This window comes from Trichechus manatus, unplaced genomic scaffold (genome assembly GCF_000243295.1).
Source record: "Trichechus manatus latirostris isolate Lorelei unplaced genomic scaffold, TriManLat1.0 scaffold00058, whole genome shotgun sequence".
In the NCBI taxonomy this organism is placed as follows: Eukaryota; Metazoa; Chordata; class Mammalia; order Sirenia; family Trichechidae; genus Trichechus; species Trichechus manatus.
In genome coordinates this window covers 13,883,476-13,901,687 of record NW_004443994.1, presented here as the reverse complement: position 1 = coordinate 13,901,687, position 18,212 = coordinate 13,883,476, and the positions used below count along the sequence as shown (strand labels likewise).

The window sequence follows — 18,212 nt, the reverse complement described above, 5'->3', positions numbered from 1 at the left end:
AAGATCAAAGACTACAGCCTTCAGTACAGATTACACCTCAACATAAAGAAAACAAAAATCCTCACAACTGGACCAATAAGCAACATCATGATAAATGGGGAAAATATTGAAATTGTCAAGGATTTCGTTTTATTGGCTCAACAATCAACATGCAATGAAGCCACAGCCCAGAAATCAAATAATGTATAGTATTGGGTAAATCTGCTGCAAAAGACCTCTTGAAAACCCTAAAAAGCAAAGATGTCACTTGGACGTTTAGGAGCACCTGACCCAAGTCATAGTCTTTTCAGTCACCTCATATGCATACAAAGCTGGACAGTAAAAAAGGAAGGCTGAAGAATAATTGATGCATTTGAATTATGGTGTTGGCGAAGAATATTGAATATACCATGGATTGTCAGAAGAACAAACAAATCTGTTCATTACAGCTAGAATGCTCCTTAGAAGCTAGGATGGTGAGATTTCTTCGCCATTACTTTGGACATGATATCAGGAGGGAGCAATCCCTGAAGAAGGACATCATGCTTGGTGAAGTAAAAGGTCAGTTAAAAATAGGAAGTCCCTCAACAAGATGGACTGACACAGCGGCTGCCACAGTAGGCTCAAACGTACTTAGTATTGTGAGGATGGCACAGGACCAGGCAACGTTTCATTCTGTTATGCGTAGGGTCACTAGGTGCTGGAGCCAACTCTATGGCACCTCACCATAACAGGTATCTTCATGTAAGCAGATCTCCTGTGGTGCTGCTAGGTGGTTTTGAAGTGCTAACCTTTAGGTTAGTAGATGAGTACAAACCATTTTTGCCTCCCAAGGACCTGCCTAAAAGTTAAAGCACACATTATTTAGGAAACTAACCCTAAGCTCTAGCTGAACCATCTAGCCATATTTCATCCCTACCCTCTTCATATGAACTTTTTTTTTTCCATTTCTCTTCACATCATGCATTCCCATGCTTTTGTGTCTTTTCCTACTTATTCCTTCTCCATGCACTGTTTTACAGGACCTGATCCAGCCTGTGCCATTTCATGTGTCCTTTAAGGTTGCAGACAACAATTACCTTCACTCTTAAGTCTTTTGCCCCCCTCCTCAGGCAAAAGCAAATAAAAATAGTCACTCCCACTTATAAGTTTTAATTCATTTTATACATACCTCTAATAGAGCACATTGTATTACATTATTTATATATCACTGTCTTGTACCAAGGAGCCCTGGTGGCACAGCGGTTAAGAGCTCGGCTGCAAACCAAAAGGTTGGCAGTTTGAATCCACCAGGCGCACCTTGGAAACCCTATGAAGCAGTTCTACTTTGTCCAATAGGGTTGCTAGGAGTCAGGATCAACTGGATGGCCATGGGTTCATATACCAAAATGAAGTTGTTCATAAAGTTTTCATCTTTAGCGGCTCATAGAGGATGGTCAGCCTTCAATAGGAGGCTCTTGTTTATACGTTAGCAGTTCCTGCACTTTACAAAGCACCCTTGCCTTTTCAGGAACAAGAGCGTATAAATGCAGCTGTCGTCAGTGTCATAGTATTCTTTGGCAGGATTCCACAAATCTTGGATTGTTGCTACCAAAAGCACCCTTGTCATATGGAATTTCACTATGTCAAAAACCCTGAGTTTACACAAAGCAGTACTAACTTAGTATAGAAACCATGCTGACAGTCTCTACTTTACGCCTCTGAACAGTTTCCTAGCTTCATTTTGTTGGCTCAGTGGATGAGAGAAAACACGTCGAAGGGCTTAGCTGGTTGCTTAGCACATGAGACATTTTTCAAGCCTGTCATATAGAGCAACAGGCTTGTGCTGTGACAGGCCACCAAATTTTAATATATTTTACTTATTGATGAAGAAGATAAAGAGGAGGAAAAGGATTGCAAGGAGGAGATGGATGCATGTGCCCAGTTTAAAGACTTTGGTACAGATATAACTTTTGATATTACCACAAATCCTTTACTTATCAAAGACGGGACAAAGCAGTAAGGATATGAGTTACATTTGTGATTTCTGCTGGTACATGTTAAAACAAACAAACAAAAAAAACCTACTGTCGTCAAATCAATTCTGACTCATAGTGATGCTATAGGACAGAGTAGAACTGCTCCATAGGGTTTCCAAGGTTGGAAATCTTTACGGAAGTAGACTGCCATATCTTTCTCCCGTGGAGCAGCCAGTAGGTTTGAACTGCCAACCTTTTTGTTAGCAGCTGAGTGCTTAACCACTTCACCACCAGGGCTCATTTACATGTTAAGATATAGGAATACTAGACTCTGAAGATGTATAAGATAAGGTCTTCTCTGCGGTACTGAATGTTTTCTTTGCCCACGTCATCTAAAAACTTAATTAGCTACTGCTGCATCTAGATAATAATAACATAATCCAGTAAGGTTCACCATAGTATACTTGTTTTAACTGAAAAAAAAAAAAAATTGCAAACTTTTAAAGTATTTGAATCTAGTAGTCCGCTGGGTACTTTACATTTTTTGAATATTTGCAGAAGTGAACACCCATCTATTTTTAGTACTAATATGATTTTGTATATCAAGCAGCTTGAGGATTTTTTTCCCCCATGCAAGTTTCATCAACTGTTTTATCAACAATGTAGGCTTTAGGCACTTTTGTAAAGTTGAGTTGGGATAAATGCAAGAGCCTTGTCGAGTTGGTAATCATGCAGGTATTCAGAGCAAAAAGGAGATCATATTTTAATTTAATTTCAGTGCCTTATTTTTCCTTGTGAGCTATATTACCATTCTGTTTACATATCCATCTTTTTAGAAATCATAGCTACTCTTAATACATTTGGAATCAAGCTTTGCTGGATCTGGGTGATACATATTGTGTTTTTCCTCAAGAGTCTCTTGAGTTATATCAAGGCTTGCTCATTATGACGTATTCAGCTGCTAAATGATTTATAGATAAAGAGAGAGAGAGTTATTCCAAAGGCCATTTCTTATATAGTCTATTGATTCTGACAAATTTTCTGAGTACTAAGGGCTTATTACTTGAATGTGAGTTCTTTGAGGGTAAAGTTAATGCCTTACTCTTGTAATTCCCATATTCCATGGAACGTTTTGGGTTAATTATTAGGTGTTAAATAAAAAGTGACATTTCCTTGCTATATAGTCCATGAAGCTATAGGCTTGCAATGCATATAACTCTGTTTCAGAGGAAAGTAACCAGAAGCAGTATCCTTCACAGGAGTTGCCACAATACAGTGCATCTTAACTACCTGGATGACAATTCACTGGACTAGATATTGTATTCTGAGCAAAAGACAAATGCCTATAGATTAAGACAGAGGTCAGTATCCCATAAGACAGTGTGGTGCCATGGACTTAGGCAATATGTTCACTCTGCATAGTTAGTACTAGATAGTGGCAACTGCCTGTATCATTTAGAGCTCTTTCTTGCAAGCAACAGAAACAGACTATGGCTGTCAGAAGGGAAAAGGAGATTTATTGTCAGGATACCAGCTATATCGTAAAATCAAGGAAGGAGGAAAGAAGCAAGCATAGCAAATCAGTAGAAACCAAAAGGATGCAGATAATAGATGGCAAGAATTGTCCAGCTAAGGTCCCACCCCCACCAGGATCATATCTACCACTGCTGCTCATTGGGTGCTGCCAGGAGACCCTGGCACCACCAGGAGTAAGATTTAACCACTTCTTTGACTTTGAGATTAAAGTTCACATCAGAAGCTTCCAATTGCCAGAGAGTGGAGAAAGAAAAACTTTCCCTTCAATGGCTTACATAATGCGGTAGTTCTGTATCCTAGCAATACTTCAGACAGTGAGAATTCCCTACACATAGGCGAAGTGTTGGGCAGTCAAAAAAATAAAGAACTACACTGTCTGTATTAAATCTTCTTCTCTGTGGGTATGATTTTCAAATATATATTCTAGTAAATAGTAGAACCAATTAGGCAATACAGAAAAAAAAAAAAAAGAGAGAGAGAGAGGATGTGAGGAAAAGTGGAAATGGGAAAAGAGGTGCTGAGAAATAAAAGCAAATTCAGTTTCTGGTCTTTAAAGCAATAGAACAAGAGCTGTTCTTTGTCACTGGCATCACTGGTGGGTAATATCCTACAAGATGAGTGAGTGACATCTCAGTTCCTAGAGACCTGGCTCTTCCTTTGCCAAAAGCATTTCACCTACTTTCTTACTTCTCCATATATCGTTGTAATAAGCCCCAACACTGGAGGTAGCCTTGCCATGCCTTCTTTCCTTGATACCTAAACAACTTTTAAAAATAGAAAACCTCCTTTTTATCCACCTACATCATCTATATCTATCTATACAAACATAAAAATCAAACCAGTTGCCCTGATTTGATTCCAACTCATGGCGATCCCACGTGTGTCAGAGTAGAACTGTGCTCTTTAGGGTTTCCCGTGGCTGACTTTTTGGAAGTAGATCACCAGGCCTTTCTTCTGAGGTGCCTCTGAGTGGACTCAAACCACCAAACTTTTGGTTAGCAGCTGAATGTGCAACTGTTTGTGCCACCCAGGGACACCATCATTCTCTGTCTATCTGTCTGTCTATCTATCTATCTGTCTATCAGTCTGTCTATCTATATATCTTAATTTTATGATAATATTCTTATAGACTACCACAAGAAGGGTAAATAAATCATAAAGATTAAGTCAGGTTCAAGATTGCTTAAATTTTAGGGAAAATCTAACATCCATGAATATTAAACTTACAAAAGGCCAAGTTTAGTATCTTCTCACATTTGCACGCAGAGATTTTGCAAGAAAATCACCTCACTTTTCCTTTTCATCTCAAAGAGGGAAGTCAATCCATAGAGCTGGCAAAGTGAGGGGTGGGGGGCAGATATTTCTTTCTAGCTCCTACAGCAGCAGTAGGAAGAAATCCCTTAAGGAACTGTACCAACTTGTTACGGGTAAGTTCCCCTTAGCTGAAACCATTCATTGTCAAGGGATTGAGGTTTTCTCTGCTACATTATTTAAAATTGCCTCAGCAGTAATTCCTTCTTGCTTGGATTTCATAAAGTTCCCAAGACAGAAGCTTGACTTCCCTAGACTCTCTTCATCCTGAATGTATCAGCACAGTGAGTGCTTCAGGGCAGAATGTTGTTCTACGCTAGTCTCCTCGCTGTGTTGGTGAATCATTCACACCAACATGGGATTATAAAGATACTATGCTATGGTTGTTTTCTAACTGTAGTCCTTGAAAATACAGGCTAAGTAAATAGACCAGCAGATTATAAAACATCAATTGTTACACTGTTTACACTAATGCTTTGCATTAAGAAAATAAATGCCAAGCTGCCTGAAGTCTGCAAATAATAAAAATGCCTTATTATACACTTAAATACTTGCTTGCCCTTCTCTAAAATGAATCCATACACAGTAGTGCAAGCAACTGCCTCCACTTTATTACCCACTGAAGTCTTTTTAGTGTGTTCCAAGCAGTGTTTGGGAAGCCTGCTGGGGTTCAGTTTGACTCAGCTGGTCCACAATTTTGAACATTTACTGGTGGTATCAGCATGTGCATAGCCTGTTTTTCCATATTTTATGATATTCTAGGTTACCCTGCATAGCCTCATTAATAAGCAAACTATGGGCAACACCCTAAATGTAATAGTATTAGCATTTTGATTCATAGATAAATATATGCCATATATGAGGAAAGTTCAAGGTCTTTATTATTTATAGCCACAAATCTCAGAGATTCTGATAATGCCCCCGCATTTCAGATTATTTCAAAGAATATGTAGCATGGGACTTGGCACATATATTGGCATATATTGCACATATAATGGCAAATATTGCTGAACTGATAGAGCCACATAGCACAAATTATTTTTGTTATTTCCATTTACTTAGAAGTAAATTGGGAATATAAAATTATTGGGTTCAGGGTAACCAGCTGCCTTAGGTACTATGCCTTAGGTTAGCTTTTTCCATTTGTAGAATTTTATATGAATGTAATCATACAACATGTGTGTATCTGACTTCTTAGCATAATGTTTTTAAAATTAATCCAGGTTGTTGGATTATTCAATAATTTATTTTCTTTTTATTGTTGAATAGTACTCCATTGTGTGGATATACCACTATTTGTTTATCCATTCACCTACTGATGGATAATTGGGTTGTTTCCAATTTTGGCTGTTTTGAAAAAGGCTGCTATGAACACTCATGTGCAAGTCTTTGTGTGGGTATATGTTTTCGTGTCTCTTGGATATATAACTAAGAGTGAAATTATGGGTTGACGGTTAAGTGCATGTCTACCTTTATAAGAAGCTGTTAAACTGTTTTCCAAAGTGGTTATACCACACTTAGAATTCTTAAGTCAGTAAAACTGATGCCAGAAGGACACACGCTAACATACAAGTTAATTTAAAACATCTCCATTCCAACACTCAAGTTTTCATTTACCAGTAATTGTACCTGGAGTAATTAGCTCTTTCTGTCCTATCTGACATAGAAGGATAAATGCATTACTGTTGCCTATTATTTTGAGCTACATCTCATCTTACAGGTATAAATGATGCAGAAGCCTTTTACAGTTCTAGTTTACAAATGATGGCTGAATTTCACTTTCGGGAGCAATTTTGAAAAGCAGATGATGGTTTGGGACATGATAATGGGAAAGAAAATTAAGAAGGTGAAATTGGTACTCAAAATGATCTGAGCCCTGGTTCTCTACATCAGAAAAGTAGACATAATAAAAATGCCAGCCACCTCTTGGCATGTCACGTGAATTAAGCCTTAGGAGTCCCTTAGTGGAAAACATTTTATAACTAGTAAAATTTTTCATTGGATTCATTACTATGCCAGCTTCTAAGAAATCCATTTTGAAAAGCTTTGTACTGAGTGAAAATTACCAGGTAAATTGGAAAGAAATGTTTCTTCAAGTCAAAAATTCACTTGTAATTTAAGCTTATCAAGAAATTCTGACAATCTAGTCAAGATTTAAGACTGAGCTGGGTTTTGTCACCTGACATGCTCTAGGATGGGCTTGGGGAAGGAAAACAATTATTTGACCAACACTGAGTAAAAGCTGAAAAAGAGGTTGTTTCCTTCCTAAACCCAAATAGAAATGATTTAGGTATGATTTACAGAATTAACTTGTATAGTTAAACAAACTGACTAAGCTGTAATTACTACTGACTTAATATTAAACCCCCAAATTTTCCCTTACCTGAAAAACCAAGAAAATGCTTTGAGTTCCTTGTTTTCAGTATGATCAGTTGACCTTAAACAAAGCAAGCCGAAGCAAAATCTAAGTAACAGGCAGCTACTACTACCTGTGGCCCAGGCCTTAGTGGGGCCTCTGAGCCCCCAGCAAAAGGAGGAGAAGGTACTGTCCTGAGTTAGGAGCCAATCAGTGAGCACAGCCTGGGGGTCAGAGGGGAGACATGGGAGATGGCTCTCACACTCGCTGCTAGGTACCTGCTTCCACCATCTCACGGGGAAAGACAGAAGCAGAGCCGGATAAGAGTTAGAGATAGGAATGGAATATAGAAATAAAAAAGATGGTCAGAAATCCTAGGACAAGGAGAAACGCTGGCACTAGAGCATTTTACAAACAGGAGAGTGCCCTGCATGTCTGCTCAGTAGGTTAAGAACAAAGAAGAGTTCACCAATATAACAAAAGAATTTCAACTTGCTAATGCCATTTTGGATATGTGCATTCAATTTAAAAACTGTTACATTTTATGTTTTTTAATTTCTTAGCAAGATAAATTTATACAGTATTGACTTAAAAAAAAGAAGAAATTCTCACAATCTCATTTTCTCATGCTTGCTCCTTTGTACAAGGCATGAAACCAAATGCCCTAAGTAACTGGTAGAAGTGCCTGTTTCACAGTGGAAAGGTTACCTTAGGGGCCTCAAAGGCAGCAGGGTGGATGATTCATAGAGCCCCTTTAATGTATAACTAGACACACACTACTTAGTAGAACTAAAAATCATTATCATATGGCCCAGATAAGACGATAAGCGTTAAAAGCAACCAGTTTTGGACAATGGAAGCTATTGTTGCAAACAATCTACTCTGCACTACATTTTCTAGTCTTCGCTCTTGTCATTGTTTGGTTTTCATAGGAATCTCTGCCAGAGCATATTAATTGCAGGCAGACAAAGGGATGCTTCTCCTTAAAATTGTCAAATAAGCCAAATTATTTCTAACCTGCTTTTACCCTCTTTTCAGCACTTCACATGTCTGATCTGGCACCTTTACCTCATATAGTACCTTCAAGACTGTCATTTACCCTCCAGGACGGAAGGGCTTCAATGCCTTCCCCCTCATAATGCTACGTACCTCCATAACAGAAAACCGGTTTTGTTACCTCAGAGCTTTTTTTGGTAATCACGTAAATAACAAAAGGGTGAGGGTGGTGGTTGTTTACTCTCCAGTCGATTCCAACTCACAATGACCCTACAGGACAGACTAGGACTCTGTAGTCTTAACAGGAGCAGATCTCCAGGTTTTTTCTCCCGCGAAGCCAGTGGTGGGTTCGATCTGAAGACCTTTTGGTTAGCAGCCAACTTATTAACCATTGTGCCACCAGGGCCCCTCATAGAAGGCTTAACAGGTATTAAAGAAGTACACACACACGCGCACGCACACACACACATACATGAGAGCTGCTGTGGGAAAGATTGCAAATTATAGTTAATGGTGGGCATTATTGATTTCTGTATAAGACTTGGAGATTCAGGTAGACTGTGGGTGAAACACACTAAAAGACTTGTTAAGCTATTTTTTGCACATTTGCCTATCATTTTTCTTGAGAATTATCACAGGTTTATAAAATAGTCTTCTTAGATTTGAAGTTTTTAGACATTATCTATCATCAAAAAATCCAGCTTTTTCTTAAACCTAGACAGTGACTATATTTTGATGGAAATACACACAGAGAGGGAGAAAGATGGAGAAATTGAAAATATGCTGTTTTCAATCATTCATGCATGACACAACAAATATTTGTTGAGTATCTACTATGTTTTGTATCTGGAAATAGAAGAGCAGTCCAGAACTGTTTTGTTCTATTTGCTTTTTGTGTTGACACTATTAACCCACAATTTGTCTGAGAGATACTGGTAACTATACATTTCCTATTCTGAGGATTTTTTGGAGAATTAGAAATTGTCTATAATTTACTCATTTCAATAAAATTCTAAAAATTAGCTTATTAGGAATGGGCAAAGCCATTTGATGCTATCAGTAGAAAATGAGAAAATCAAGATGTAGAAACACTGTAAATTGCTTGCAGATCTTGAACGTTCATATCAAAAGTATGAGGAAATGAGCAAAATGTGAATATTCATAGTCTATCTTTTAATTCCCCAAAGTATACAGATTCATTTTATCATGTTATTATATATGCCACATTTCTAGTTGTATTAGGATATTCTTTTTCTGCCTGTCAAACAAAACTTCACAGTTTACAGAAGAGACTTTCATTTTCACAATAATGTAGGTCAGAAATTGTTATGAAGATTCTTGAGTAATCAAATTTTGTTTCAGCAACTTATGCTGATTAGTCTGCAGCTGGTTTGGCTGACTGTGAAGATAAGATATATCTGAACACCATCAACCTTACTCATAGAACTATCCAAAAACCAAACCCATTGCCATCAAGTCGATTCTGACTCATAGTGACCGTGCAAGACAGAGTAGAACTTGCCCATAGGGTTTCCAAAGAGTAGCTGGTGGATTTGAACTGCTGACCTTTTGTTTAGCAACCGAGCTCTTAACCACTACGCCATAGAAGGGTCAAATCATGGCATCTTGAAATAGATACATGATTTAAGTATATAAAAAACTGCAAAACTTTGAGTAAATTCCAAACTGTTAAACAATGAGTAAAATGGACTCATTAAAAATAGTTAACTAGATAAGTGAAAATCAACAGCAAAAAAGTCTGACACATGTTTGAGGTAAATTATAAAGACATGTTGGTCAATAGTATTAAGAGTCACTTAGAAACCACCTATATCAGATTATTAGTATTTATTGGAACCAATAATATTGTACATTTGTTTCGGTATTATCAGGCTGCCTTCCATGTATTATGCAAATGAAGTGATCTTTAAATTATTGTCAAATTCTACCTTAAAGAAAGCTTTCACAAAGGACATGCAATTCATATCATCTAGAGTTACTGTCATTTCTAGGCTAAGTCCCGTGGAAATTCATAACTTAAAAATGAAAGTCACAAAGATGCAACTGCCTTCATAATGCCAATGCAGTGGTTATAAATATTTCATGAACATTGCATAGGCAGGGGCAGATCTCCATTTTCATGAGTTAGAATTTGTACAGCTAAGTCTCCAGATTGTGCTGTTCATAATGCACAGTATGCCCCATACAGCATTCCATATAGTGTTTTTTTTAATATTTATGTTTAATGAAGAAACTACTGTTCTGAAAAGAGACAAGCCAAGCCAAAGATTTCTTGCTAAAATTATTAAGTTTTGCTGAATAGAGACGATAACAATCAACAGAAGTTACCTCATTGCGGTATCTTAGCACATAAATGCATAACTTTTAGAGTAATACAGGAGGAAAGATGAAGCCTAGGTGAAAATGTTCTTTCTAAAGATTATAACATTAGAAATCTCCTCTTAAAAGAATTTGAAAGGTTAAAATGCAAAGAGCAACTTCCTTGCATATGAAAATATTAATTACAAATGATATACTTGCCTACTGTTTTATAGTTTAAATATGTGTCTACATTTTTCTGGGTTTTTATTTTATTCAAAAAAACATTTTAACTTGCTAAGATAATATTACTAAGTTCAATAATGAATTGCTATCGCATATTTTAAGGTAATTTATCAAAGCACATTATCAGTACCTGTCAGAATAAATTTTGCACTAAAAGTAATAAAAAAAGGACTATTGTACGTGTTGAAATCAAAGAACATTACTACAGCTAAGTTATTTTCAGTGGAAAAGGATAGGTGATTGCCCTCTAAATGATACTTGTCCCGTGAGAAAATAAAAGTCTAAAAAATCGCAGGGAACAGGCACAAGAAAGTGTCTGTTCCTTGCTTTTAAAAACGAGCATTTGATATTTTATTTCATTTTTTTGTCATTTTGATCAATTCTTTCAAGTAGATGAGTGTGGGAAAATGGTGTACAGATCTTGGTGACATTTACAAAAGTAAGTTAAAGTTACTCATCAGCTCATGCATGATCTAAGACTGAATTAGTCCATATTAATGTATAGTACATATCCTGTTTAGACTGATGATTAAGTCAAAGATGGAGTTTCTTGAAATACACTTCAGCAAGACTAAGTCTTCTAATAATGAAAACAGACCAGATTTAATATCATTCACCCAGGAGTGAGCAGTTTAAATTTTTTTTTTTTTTGTTAGACTTGAACCAACGAGGTCAACATAAATCCTGTAATGTTTCCTGAACTTACCACCACAAGTTTATGTTTTATCCCTGATATTATTTAACTGGAAGTGGGGAAGTCTTTCTTCCTTTTGGTTCTTTCTAGTTTTATTTCCAAAGGCCCCCTTGAGGAATTTAACCTTTATGTGATGAATTTGCAGTTCACTTGAAGTGTGTTAACCTTAGTTCCCTAATGAGTCTAGGTGTAATACTGAGGAGGAATTTGAGAAATATATCATGTAGATCATTGTTAAGTTAGATTTGTCTTGCACATTTCCAGCTTTGCTGTTGTTCTGGTATACACTTTGATCACAATTCTTTAATTATGTTCTATATTTAACTGACCTATTTGAACAGGATCCAGAGCTGGTGCGGAACATCTGTCGCTGGGTTAGGCAAGCTGTTCAGGTTCCTTTTTTTGCCAAGTTGACCCCAAATGTCACTGATATCGTAAGCATCGCAAGAGCTGCAAAGGAAGGTAAGGACTAGGCTTGCCTCAGTTTCCCAGTTATATAAATATGGGTCTGAATTATATAGCCACGCTAAAGCATGTCTTTTTCCATAAACATAATTTGATTGTATTTCTTTGTTCATAGTTTAAGAGAAGTATTATTGAACACTTCATCTCATTTGATTCACATCTGGACTCAAGCTAGGAAATGGACCCCAAATTTTGACTTGTGAACACAAAAACCTTTATAATTTTTTTTGAATAAGCACCTGTTTCATATACAAAGAATTATGTGCCAAAACCAGTTACAGCAATATGATCCCCTCTGAGATAAATGACCTCGTAATGTAACAATTCAACAATAATAGCATTTGAAACTTTTAGTGAAGTCAAAAAAAGGTTATCAGCTTCCACAATGTGAAATTGATTATAGGTCCCCTTCATATTTGATCATGAGCTCTGGTGGTGCAGTAGTTAAGAGCTCAAAAGACTGGCAAAAGGTCAAAAGTCTGGAAGATTTACAGCCTTGGAAATCCTACGGGGCAATTCTACTCTCTCCTATAGGTCGCTATGAGTTGAAATCAGCTTGATGGCAATGAGTTTGTTTATTTCATATTTGATAGAGTTTAGCACATTGCCTTAAACATATGCTCAGTAAGTATCTGTTGACGGCATAAAATCATGTAGTCAGTGCACGGCTTTAAAAATCATACATGCACGTGTTCCATCCGTGGAAATTGTGCCCTGGTTTCCAAAGACAATGTAAATTACCCGGAAAATAGTACTGAGTGAAAAACAGTTGGCATCAACAAGTCTGTATAATAATTGACAAAATGAAATGGTGGTAAATAAAACTTTGTTTTTATGCCTTGCATTTTAAGCATCATTGTAGGAAGTAAGTTAGTGAAGACATTTGAAAGGAGGAAATGTTCTTGAGAGAAAGTACCGTGTACATCTTCCCGGGTTGCGTGGGTTTGAATAGTTGTCTCTTTAAGAACTGCAAGAAATTTTTTATTGATGTGTTTTTCACAGGTGGTGCCGACGGTGTTACAGCCACCAACACTGTCTCAGGTCTGATGGGATTAAATGCTGATAGCACACCCTGGCCGGCAGTGGGCGTTGGAAAGCGGACCACATATGGTGGAGTGTCTGGTAGGTGTTGCTCTCTCCTATCATTATGCTTCCTCCGAGATTGCTGAAAAATCAGAAGGTCATGTTGCAAGCAGAAGTTTCATGTCTTTTATAATCCCAAATTCTTATAACTCATTGTTGGTCAATATTGCTAATAGTTACAACAGATGGAACAGATTGAGTGCGAAGGCTCAAGTGACTGTTAGCATAGAATGAAAGAAGGCTGAGATAGGGTCTTTCAAGAATTTTATTCTCTTGTTGTCTGTGCTTTTACTAGAATTTCTCATTGTCACGATTGTCTTGTTGCTTTTAGTAAAGGCTAATACTAGGACGATCTAAGAGAAAAAATATAAACACCCTGATTATAATATCTGCTTCATTGCCTGGATTAGTTTTTATTCTTCCTAGAATTCAAAAAATCTACCTTCCTCAAAAAATCTTGCTTTAACACTGCCCCAGACAAATCATTAAAATGTTGCATTTATATGTGTAGCTGACAAGACATTTGCAGACCTCACACCTTTACTCACTCTTTCTCATCATCTAGCACTTGCATTTAAAAAGAAAGAGAAGTTTTAATCCCAAAGTCCTGTTCAGCGTCTTTGCCCTGTGCACTGTTGCTGTGACAACATGAACTTGGTCTTGCAAAGACAATGCTGTGAGGTTCTTGACTGTACTGGTATGGGGATTAGTCTCCTTGGTGATAGAGACAGTGGTAAATATACATAACATAGCAGTGTCCCACTATTGAAGAAAAGCATTGCTGAATCAGACCAAACTGTGCCTTTGGAAGAGACTGGCTAGACAAATAAAGCTTCTATCTATGCTGAAGTATTGTTTTGAGAGCATGAAGTGTGCCTATAAGCCATGATAAAAAAAAAAAAGGTTACATTCTGTGCTTAATTGAATGCCATGCCCACAATGTCAGAAAGAGGAAGGCTGACGAGGAGCACCTGCTCAGGGTCCAGACACAACTTTCTTTTATCAGGAGCTATCAAAAAAGGCCTTAAATATTATTGTTATGCAGAATAACGAGGACTGAGTTAGCGTGTACCACCGAAAGGGAGTTGAGAGCTTCCAGAGTTGGGCTGTAACGTGCCTATGTTTTCTGTCAGCCCATTTCAATTTTTCTAGCCTGCCATGTTGACAGCAAGAGAATAAAGGAGGTCACAGAGGGTGCTGAACATTAAAAATTAATAAAAGGACTATTGCAGTAGTATTTTATATAAGTAACACCATTCACATTTTCTCATTTTTGCTGCAATTTCTGAATATTCTTCCATACTATAACTCAGTCTAATAAAACTGCGAAATTACAGCATTAGAAAAAGTCTTTTGTGTTGCAGTCTTTAAGCATACACACACTGGAAATTATAGCGGTACCTGAAAACAAGTTCAGCTATACCTAAGGGTCTGCTAACATTTCCATAAAACTCTATTCCTAAGATTTATAAATTCATATGTAAATATTCACTTGGGCTACAAGCTCAGCTAAGCCTGGACAGAACTTTCATTTTAAACAACAAAAGATCCCAGCATTTTTAAGGGCTTGTACCTCATTTCTAATAGGTTCTATGTTAAGTCCCTTTACATTAAACAGTCTGTTTTGAAAATAGCCTTTCTTCATATTGACAAAATTAATAGATTTTTTTCTCCTTTAGAGCAATACTTGCTTTAATTTAAAGGAAATAGAATCTGAAAAGCAGTTTAAACAGGCAATGATAATATATTTTAGAACAGAAGCAAGTTCTATAAGAAAGTACCTTCAGAATGAGTAACAGCAAAACCTAGCCTAACAAAACTGTTAAATAAATGTCGAATAATAAGGGCTTCAACTTCCAGGGGTGGTGGAAATAACAAAATGGCGAAATTCTGGGCTTCAAATACTGCTTCAATATGGAAATCACATAAATTATGCTGGATGATCTTTACAAGATTAATTTTTTTTTTTTTTTTTTACCACAACAGAGTGCTAATGCCTTTCTAAGTGTTCTCTGAGAGCATTGGAATGTCTATGCCTAGAAGAGTTGCTTGAATCACAGTTTGTTTGGTTCGTTTCTTTTTTAAGTGAAAACTAAATAAAGTTCAGTTTTGGATAGCTATCTGAAATACAATGTGTACTTTCCATTGCCAGGAAAGGATATTTTGCTCATTCATTGTATTCCCTAGCTCTTTATTCAGTCTTTATTTTTCCCCCTCAGAAAGCTTTCTGCTATTTAGAATGGAGGTCTTTTTCTTTATGAAAATGGAAAATAGTGAGGTATTTGGGATAGTGCACATAGAAAAATAGTCACATTTCAGGAATGTCTTCTCTTAAAACACATTAGCTAATAAGGGGAAGTGACTTGCTTTGGGAAGACAGTACCTAGGTAAAGAATGTTAGTTGAAGTTTTTCAGATATGATTAGTCTGGATTCTAGAATAATCTAAAGAAATGTTTCTCAAACTTTGGTTCTCAACTCATGAGTTACTTTGGAATCAAGTTTAATGAGCTATAATCAAAATTTTTTTTTTAAATGAAATAAAAGAACAAAAATTTATCAGAAAACTTCACACATAGTTGGGATAAGCATTGTTTGATCAAACTTATTTTTCAGTTATATACATAATGAACCCCCCATTGCCGTCAAGTCACTTCTGACTTATAGTGATCCTATAGGACAGAGCAGAACTGCCCCATAGGGTTGCCAAGGCTGTGATCTTTACAGAAGCAGATTGCTACATCTTTCTCCCGCGGAGTGGCTGGTAAGTTTGAACTGCCGACCTTTTGATTACCAGCCAAGTGCTTAACCACTGCACCACCAGGGTTCCCTATGTATATAATATACACATGCATATGTACTTCTGTACTGTATCATGATGGAAAAGGCATTATTTTACCATGGAATACCTTCAAAAAAGTTGGAAAGCTATTGCTTTAGAGGGAGGTCTCCTTGTTAAATAAAGTCACTAAGCCTGTAGAAAACTAAGTAACTACTACTTGTTGCAGTTTGAAAATTACATCAAGAGGGAGTGTTAGGATCTCATTCCAGATTTTCCTCTGCAGTTTTGCTATTTTAGAAACTGCATTTTCCGAATTCGCCTGTAGGTGATTTGAATCTGGAGGCCTCCAACATATGAACCAAACTCATCAGGGAATGATTTATGAATCAAAATTTCAATTATGAGAGAAATACCTGGCAAAATTCATGCTCACAGTACAGGTCCATTAGAGGTTGGATTATATATATGGTGATTTGGTTGTGAGAATGTTATTAAATGAAAGATTGTTTGATAGTTCTAAGGGATATTTTTCATAAAACTAGGATGAGTGGTTAAGCTTTCCACCATACAAGTACTTCTGTCTAAAACATTTATTCTAAAGAATTATCAGTCTCTACCTTTCCATGGACAGTATAACCTTAACACTGATAAGTTATTACCACATTAACTTTCCTTTTTCTAGGCTTCTTGCAGAAAACTTTTGTCCAACAACAGTTACTTCATGGATCCCCACGGAGTTTAGTAGATTGTTTTTTTTTTTTTTGGTTATTGTTTTATTTTGTTTTTGTTTTTTGTTGTTGTTTTATTTTTGGAGAAATTCCTTGACTTTATGTATGTCATTGAAAGAAACCCTATTCTCATCAGCAACATATTTACAAACACCATCCTCAAGTGGATTAGCCGTGATTTTCCTAGTTTTAGTTTAGTTCATTTTTTTCTTGTTTTTGTTTCAAAAACTGAGCTTTTTCCTGACCTTGCCCCCTAATACTGAGAACGTCTTTAAGTTAGCTCCCAGCTCAGTGATTACTATCACCTCTATCAATGGTATTATCCAGCTGTGGTGTGACATTTTCTACGAAGTCTCTCCCATGGGCAAGCTTCTTTTAGAGATGTTTAAGAACGGGTCCTGCATGACATAAATTACTGTTGTCTTTCTTACATTTGGCTGCATGATTATAACCTCTGTTCATTTATTACAACATCAGGAGAAACAGTAACTGTGTGTATGCATCACAATAATATATAAGAATCTGGTCAATGAGGTAAACTTATTTGGAGGAGTTTGTGTTATTTTTTTTTAATGTTTCTTTTTATTAATTGAGAGGATAAACATATTTCATAAGTTTCTTATGTTACTCCATTATCCCGTACATATTTTGTTTGTTACACATACACACATACTTAGGAAAAAGTTCTAAAATTGCTCTACAGAGGGCAGTTTAGTTGAAATGATGATAAATGTTTTAGGATCCATGTAATTTACCTCCTGCAAGTCTGAAAGATTAACTCATTGTTTTAAATTATTTTTATTTGCCAAATTTGTCACAGTTTACCAAAAAAAGGCAACTAATGTTCTTAATTTCAAATTTTGTATGCTATTTGAAATTATTGATTCTGTATCAACTTGCTCAGTTAAAATAATAGGACATATTTTGTTCAGTTTTAATAATTATAAACTTTATTATTTATTTCTGAATAATTCATCAAACATAACCTTTAAGTTTTGATTTCTACTTCAGGAACCAAAATATCTGTTAATCACATTTAGGGTATTATAGAAGGGCTAAGAAATGATTGTGTATTTCTGAACAAATGATACTGGCATACTCCATAAGTGCTCTTACAGTCTGCAGGTAAATAATGAATGATTTGAAATCCAGCTGGACAGCAAGCTCTGACTGAATTCTTACTGTTACAAGCCTCTTAAAGGTGTTTTCATTGTAAAATCAACATGGGAAATACGAATAAAAGAAGGTACAAGTTAGAAATTTTGCAAGTAATTTGTAACTGTGCCAATGTAGGGCCGTGAGTACAAAGTGTATAGTTTAGAAAACTTGCACAAGCTTGAATCAGCATAGTAACTTAAAAGAAGATTTTAAGCGTTGACTACATATGGTATATTTATTTGTTTTTAAAATAGTTACTTAGGCATGAATTGTTGGGACCATCTAGTGACTTAGCAACTTATACCGTACTACTGAGCATGCATAATACAAATCCAGTGTAACCCACTCCAACCATAAACTTATTTTGATGTATTTACTAGTAAATGTTTGTATAAAACTGGGAAGATAACAAAACACATAATAGATTGGAAACTCAGAAGTTTTAGTTACATTTGGCTTTAAAGAACTGTTTTTACATATGTATGCAACTGAAGATTTTGACAGGGTAACGTTAAGTTCTTATACTGTTGTTGTTAGGTGCTGATGAGTCAATTTTGACTCATAGCGACCCCATGTGACAGAGTAGAACTGCCTTATGGGGTT

General features: G+C 36.3%; 1 protein-coding gene across 1 annotated transcript in view; it reads left to right on the top strand.

Moving 5' to 3' along the window:
* The window catches only part of DPYD (dihydropyrimidine dehydrogenase), a 926,643-nt gene that overhangs the window by 675,318 nt on the left and 233,113 nt on the right, over positions 1-18,212 (top strand). The window contains exons 17-19 of the mRNA XM_023733350.1: positions 11,099-11,140; positions 11,737-11,857; positions 12,863-12,982. Coding sequence (XP_023589118.1) covers positions 11,099-11,140; positions 11,737-11,857; positions 12,863-12,982 — 283 coding nt within the window. The remainder of the gene's footprint in view (positions 1-11,098; positions 11,141-11,736; positions 11,858-12,862; positions 12,983-18,212) is intronic.